This window comes from Medicago sativa, chromosome 7, assembly GCF_051527215.1.
Source record: "Medicago sativa cultivar Bolivia chromosome 7, Bolivia_mono, whole genome shotgun sequence".
Lineage (NCBI taxonomy): Eukaryota > Viridiplantae > Streptophyta > Magnoliopsida > Fabales > Fabaceae > Medicago > Medicago sativa.
The window spans coordinates 5897105-5904151 of record NC_140755.1 but is presented as its reverse complement, the minus strand read 5'-3'; the positions used below and the strand labels follow the sequence as shown (position 1 = coordinate 5904151).

The 7047-nt window shown below is 31.3% G+C and overlaps 1 protein-coding gene across 1 annotated transcript; it reads left to right on the top strand.

Annotated features, from left to right (window-relative positions):
• The first annotated feature begins 1422 nt into the window (after positions 1 to 1422).
• LOC146903784 (2-alkenal reductase (NADP(+)-dependent)-like) lies at positions 1423 to 6518 on the top strand. The gene is made up of 5 exons (XM_085722401.1): positions 1423 to 1743; positions 4175 to 4355; positions 4472 to 4638; positions 5622 to 5704; positions 5931 to 6518. The coding sequence occupies exons 1-5, from the start codon at positions 1513 to 1515 to the stop codon at positions 6307 to 6309; spliced, it is 1041 nt and encodes a 346-aa protein (XP_085578527.1). The 5' UTR covers positions 1423 to 1512; the 3' UTR covers positions 6310 to 6518.
• The last annotated feature ends 529 nt before the right edge of the window (positions 6519 to 7047 follow it).

The following is a 7047-nucleotide window of genomic DNA, read 5'->3' as shown; positions in this document are numbered from 1 at the left end:
GCTTTGCTATATACAGCGAAAGCAATTTCACGAAATCCTAGCGAATGCACTCTCACCGTTGGATGTTTATATGGCACAATACATGAGTGGTTGGTACAATAAATGAGTGGGTGAATAAAAATTAGGAAAGACTTCAATACATGTCGCTATGTAATCGTGAAGAAAGTTTTCGCTATACATAGCTTTTTCCTTAACTAAAAGTGGTCGTCAATATATATGATACATGCATTCTAGAAGCAGCTGTTACCACTTTTGCCATCTAAGTAAAAAATTCCATTTATAACTCGATTCATATTTGATCGTTTCATATGAATGATTATTAACATGTCTGTTTTAAATTTTAGTGGAAGTAAACAGGAAAATATTTGATCGTTATTTACCTTTTATCGAAGGAAAATTATGTTTTTGTTTTACTATTTGTTATTGTCTCGTTTTTTTATTCTTTAGATTTTTCTTTCTTGTAGGCCATAACTTTAATGAATGATAATTTAGTAATACAATTTATAATTTTCCTTTCTCATATAAATTAACTAAAATTTTAGTATATGTACAATTGTTTTTTTCATTTGAGTAAAATTTATATGCTAACTAGTGCCCCGCTGGTTAAGAAGATTAAAAAAAAAACAATGCATTGAAAATTGGTAAAAAGTGGACTGTTTTAACTTTATGAAAGTCAAAAAGTTGTTTTTAATGAATTTTTTTTATTTTTGACATCCTTAACATTGTCCGTAGGGCACTAGTTAACAAAACCCAATTTATAGTAAAAAACAATGAGAGCTTACATTGTCCGTAGGGCACTAGTAAAAAAAATTGTTCTGACATGATTGTTTCTTTTAATTTCCAATATTTTTTTTAAAAAACTTAATTTCCTATACATCTTTAACAATTTATTTTATAATTATATTCTTTGATTAAAACTATGTACACTTACATTTATGATAATAAAAATACATGATTTTTTTTTTTTTTTAAAACTCAATATCAAACCCAAAAAACGAGTAATTTGGGATATCAATCCCACCATCCATTTATAGAAGTCTTATTTAAAACTAGAACATGAACTAGCCATATAAATTGACACAAGAAAAATTCTTATCCAGACTTTGAGATAACACACGCCATTATTCCAACTTTACATCACCAAACCAATACATGTAAGTTAAAATACATCAATATAGTTAACATGAGTAATTTGATAAAATCATCATTTTTTTTATTTATTATGTGTAAAATGGTTGAATGCCATAAATATATGAGTAATTGAGGTGATGAGGGCAAAAGCGTCAAGCCGTCAAGTGAAATTTGTTAGGTAAGTAAAACAAGTGGAAGCTGGTCGTGGGCAGTGGGCACGTGCAGTCTCTATTGACTGACAACTATTGTCATTATTATGTAATAAAATCTAGTACTGTTCCTGTTTTACTTGTGTTTTCCATCATCTTTCTTTGGAACATTTTCACTCGATTTTCTATTACAATTGCCAATTGCCAATTGGATCTAATCATCATCATCATCATGGCAGTGTCTGAAGTTGGAAACAAGCAAGTGATATTCAAAGGATACATAGATGGAATTCCTAAAGAAACTGATATGGAACTCAAATTTTCAAATAATATTCAATTCAATCAGCAACTTCCATCACAAGCTCTTCTTGTCAAAAATCTTTATCTCTCTTGTGATCCATACATGCGTGGTCGTATGCGTGATTTTCATGGTTCTTATATTCCTCCTTTTGTTCCTTCTAAGGTATATACCAACCTTAATTTATCCCTTAATTTACTATATGTTAATTGGTGTTTGAACAATAGAAATATAAACCTCTGTCGCACCGACACGACACTTCTGATCTAAGACATGTCTAGTGTCTGACACATACACATACGGACATGTGCCATTATAGTCTATTAGTTCATTTTTTAAAGGCTTAAATGTGTGTTTGATCCCTGCACTTTCTTCATTTTTTGGGATTGGTCCTTACACTTTTTTTTGTTTGGTTTTAGTCCTTGCAGTTTGTAAATAAATTGGTTTTGGTCCTTCTATTAGTTCAATGTTAAAAAAAAAAAACCAAAACTAACAGAGTGCCACGTGGCCCAATTATATCATGCCACGTGGCACCCCACAAGAAAAAAATTAAAATTAAAAAAAATTCAGATGAAATAATTGTTTTTAAATTAGTATTATTATTATTTTTAGAAATAAAAAATTAAAAAAGAAAGAAAGACACGTGATTGAAAGGGGGAAGAAGATTGTAACCAACAAAAAAAAGAAAGGGAGAAGAAGACAGAGAAATAAAAAAGGAAGGGAAAATCAATGGCAGCCGGTGCTCGTCACTGTCACCACCGTCAAAGGCGACGTGAAAACTCAATAAACCATGTTGACACATACTGCACATAAAGCTCAATAAACCATGTCAAATATAGGACTCAAGTTCAACTCAATTGGCGCAACACTTAAAAATCTAAAACAGTGCAATATATAGTCTCAATTGCTTGTTCACTCCTATGATCTCTCCTTAAAAACTCATCCCATGTTTACCCAACTTTTGTTCTGTTACTGTATTTAACCGTTCAATCATTTTAAATTTCAATTGAGAGAAGATTTTTCCAATCTCCAACTTGGCCTCTACGGAAGAAAGCTTTATTTTCTTCCCTGGTAATTTTCCAGACGGTAATAATAATAATAATTTTTTGTAAAAAAAAAATAATAATAATTTAAAAACAATTATTTTATCTGAATTCTTTTTAATTTTAATTTTTTTCTTGTGAGGTGCCACGTGGCATGATATAATTGGGCCACGTGGCACTCTGTTAGTTTTGGTTTTTTTTTTTTAACATTGAACTAACAGAAGGACCAAAACCAATTTATTTACAAACTGTAAGGACCAAAACCAAACAAAAAAAAGTATAAGGACCAATCCCAAAAAGTGATGAAAGTGCAGGGATCAAACACACATTTAAGCCTTTTTTAAAATGTATATGAGTTTTGACATGTAAGTCTTGTGTTAGGGTAAATGCTTGTTAGTTCTAAGAGTCTGTTTGGTGGATTGAATCATTTGAACTTACTGGTATAAACATTTGTGAGACTCTTCATAAGAACTTATGAAAATAGCTAAATAGCTTAAGACATGTTCATAAGCTGTTTTTTGCTTGTTTTTATAAACTTTTGAGGATATATAGCTTATGAAAACAACTTATACGAAAACAATTTTACTTTATTTTATCATTTGTTATACAAATAACTTATATATAAGTACTTATATATTAAGTGCTTAATTACGGGGTTTATCCACATACAGTTTAAGTGCTTGTCTGGTTCCACAATTGAAATCCCTCAACTTGAGTTTGCATTGCATTGGTTGGGTTTTGCTCCTATATATAATGAGAAACAATTTTGATTCCAGAATATCAATTCTAAGTTGAACAAACTATTTATAGCTTTTGTATAATCAAACATACACTAATTTGATAGATTTAAATTAGATGAGGGAATACTTTTACATTTCTATAGTTCAGCACAGGAAATAGCACAGAAAATAATAGTGTAGTTACTTTCAACATTGTGAGTCTCTCTCAGAGAACTTATGAAAGCAACTTGTGGCATGCCCATAAACTATCCTCTATAGTTTAAGAAAGCAACTTATGACTTATATGATGAAAACCATTTGACTTTATTTTATTACTTATGTGATAAGCGCTTAACTATTCTATTCAAAGACTTTATACTAAGTGCTTCTTTGGTTCTACAATGGAAATCCCTTAACTTGAGTTTGTATTGGTTAAACGTGGTTTGACCATATTTATATGATGTTTGGTTCCTATAATGAGAATTAATTTTGATTCTAGAAATCAATTCTTAGATGAAGCAACTCTTTGCAGTTTTCATGTTGATCTAAAGTATATATCCAAACATAAACCACTTCAAATTCAATTCACTTTGAACTAAAATCAATTTTTATCATCACATAATCAATAGATTAAAAATAATTTAGAGGCCATTTTTACATTTCTATAGTTCAAGATCAAATAACAGAGAATGATAGTTTAGAGAACATATGAAAAGCATACTCCTAACCTCTTTTCCTCATTTTTCGCTAATGTTATTTATATTTACTTATAGTTTCTTCATGTAACTTTTGTCACACTAACGTTGAGCACATGCGTCTAATCTATGAATGAAGGCGCTTGAAGGATTTGGTGTGTCTAAAGTAATACAATCTGATAATCCAAATTTCAAGGCCGGTGATTACATTTCGGGGTTTACTGGCTGGGAGGAATACAGCATCATCACTAAAACAGACCAGTTGCGAAAAATTGAGCCTGATGATCACATTCCTCTTTCCTTCCATCTTGGTCTTCTAGGTACCTATCTAGAATGCTAAATACTTCTACAAGAGTTTAAATCCTGGTCCTTTAGCCTTTGGTTCAAATCAGTTGAGTTACTCAGCCTCCAATAATTAATCCGTTTTAATGTATAGGAATGCCGGGATTTACAGCGTATGCTGGATTTTATGAGGTGTGTTCCCCAAAAAGTGGAGAATATGTTTTTGTATCAGCAGCATCAGGTGCTGTGGGTCAACTTGTTGGTCAACTTGCTAAGTTGCATGGTTGCTATGTTGTTGGAAGTGCTGGCTCAAAAGAAAAGGTATGTTTCTCTATTTTTCGCTAATGTATAGTTACCAAAAGTAAGACTTAGTAACTGTGTGTTGAAGCTTTCGTTTAAGCGAATGTATATGTTTATAAAAATCACTGATAACGTGTTCATATGCTGTTTCTCACAATAACCTCCAAGCAAAAATTGATTGCAAGAGCATCACAATAAAGCAAAACATCGCAATTATGTTGTCATCTTTAGCTCTATCAATTATCTGCAGCAACCGAAAAATGTATTGATCAAGGAAGAAAAGATAATGAATACAAAATCATGAAGGAGATCTACGAATTATATAAGAAAGAAAAAACCATCTGAAATTAGGCAGACTAAACCTATTGCAGAAAAAACTGTCCTGATGAAATCCAGAATTAAATACCGCAAGTGTAACATTTAGAAACTTCCCCGAAATATGCTAACTTGTGAGCACAGTTATTTATTCTCTATAGATGTCAGTGACCTTTAATAACATAGTAGAAGTAAGGAGAACAACATAAGGGGAAGAGAAAACTTGGACTACCGGAGAAGAGTTACACTCCGACCAGAAATTATGCCACCCTTTCTTATAGCTTATGAACAAGTGTTTATTTAGCTCTTAGTTGCATTTTGAAGAATTTATTCCCAGTTTATTTAGCTTATCTTACAACTTAAGAACTTGTTTAAGTGTATGAGAGAACTTGCAAAAGAAGTTAATGAAACCATCCATATGTTATTTTCTACTATTTTTAATAAACTTCCTTAGATAGCTTATGAATACATCTTACCACTTATATCAAAACAGTTTAATCATATTTTTCATTTTGTCATAAATAACTTATAGATAAGTGCTTATCTGATGAACACTTTTTCAATGAGCATTTGATTCATTTGTTTGCATAAACGTATAGATAATTAGACACACATGTATGCAGACACAAATACTTAAACCAGACATTTAGTTTAGTTTGCTTTTTGACTCACCAAATCTATTACATTAGGTTGAACTTCTAAAGAATAAACTTGGATTCGACGAAGCTTTTAACTATAAGGAAGAATTAGACTTGGATGCAGCTCTTAAAAGGTGAGTTTCATGTACAAGGATATTATAAAGTTTTTAATGGTTTTCCATTGTCTCAGGAAATTTAAATGATTTTAAGTAGTTTGTTTGAAAATTACACATCCGTATACAAGCACTTCTGAGTGCTAATCGGGACCTGTTTGGATAAGCTGTATTCATATAATCTATAAGCTGTTTTGAAGAGCTATCCTTCTTTTATCTAAATTTTTTTCGTTGGCTCAATTGACAGGTATTTTCCTGAAGGCATTGACATTTATTTTGATAACGTGGGCGGTGACATGCTTGATGCGGCCCTCCTTAACATGAAGATTCATGGCAGAATTGCAGTTTGTGGGATGATTTCTCAGCAAAGCATTTCTGATCCTAAAGGGATTCACAATTTATCCTCTCTCATTTATAAGCGCATAAGAATGCAGGGTTTTTTGCAAAGCGATTACTTGAACTTGTACCCAAAATTCTTGGAACAGGTTTCGAGTTTCTACAAACAAGGAAAGATTGTGTATTTTGAAGACATGAATGAAGGCTTGGAAAGTGCTCCAGCTGCTTTTGTTGGACTTTTCCTCGGCAAGAACGTCGGTAAGCAAGTCATTCGTGTTGCACATGAATGATGTTCACCTTGTGTTGTAAAACGTATCATAGTTCCAAATCGATGTTGTGGTCATGGTTGCGATTTTGCAAAATTTGATATTGCAACAAAATGTAAACAAATATATCTAATGCGGCTACAGTTTTGCAGTTGTAGACTGTAATTTAGAACTATAAAATAAAACATATGATACATTTCAGTATATATGGACAAAATTATTTGTGATTGAAATTAATAGTTATTGTGATAAAAATGTGGCTTTTCAAAATCTATATTATATTTTATTCTAATAGATATAAACAAAGTTGACTTACAAAAGCATATCTTTGATATTTGATTGATGTGTGATATTTCAAAAAAAAAAATTTGTATTCTAACAATATTATAAATAATAATATTGAATCTTCAATTCCAAATAATTACTAACCATTTGGTACCTGGCTTGGATTTTGACCACTACAAGCTGTGTTCCAACAAACTAAATCATTAAAAATGGCTTTGGAATGTTAATCTCTGAAACAGTAAAAAACAACCTCCATATTTGATACATTTATTAAGTTGAGAATGAAATAAAAGATCGGAACAAAAAAAGATCGCGCTAAACACTTTCTCAGCAAAGAAACCACTTTACTCTATTAAAATGACATTCTACATGTGTTTAAATCTATTTGGGTTTGCAGTTTTTTATCAAGGATTTTGGTTTGCAGTTTGATTTTGCAAACGTTGTTTTGTCACAATTTTAAGATGTCAACAAGCATCT

Excerpts from the sequence above, each read along its gene's own strand:
- LOC146903784 (XM_085722401.1), top strand. The coding sequence starts at position 1,513 with ATGGCAGTGTCTGAAGTTGGAAACAAGCAAGTGATATTCAAAGGATAC. Across the intron at positions 1,744-4,174 it reads CTCCTTTTGTTCCTTCTAAG|GCGCTTGAAGGATTTGGTGT; the intron begins GTATATACCAAC and ends CTATGAATGAAG. Across the intron at positions 5,705-5,930 it reads TTGGATGCAGCTCTTAAAAG|GTATTTTCCTGAAGGCATTG; the intron begins GTGAGTTTCATG and ends CTCAATTGACAG.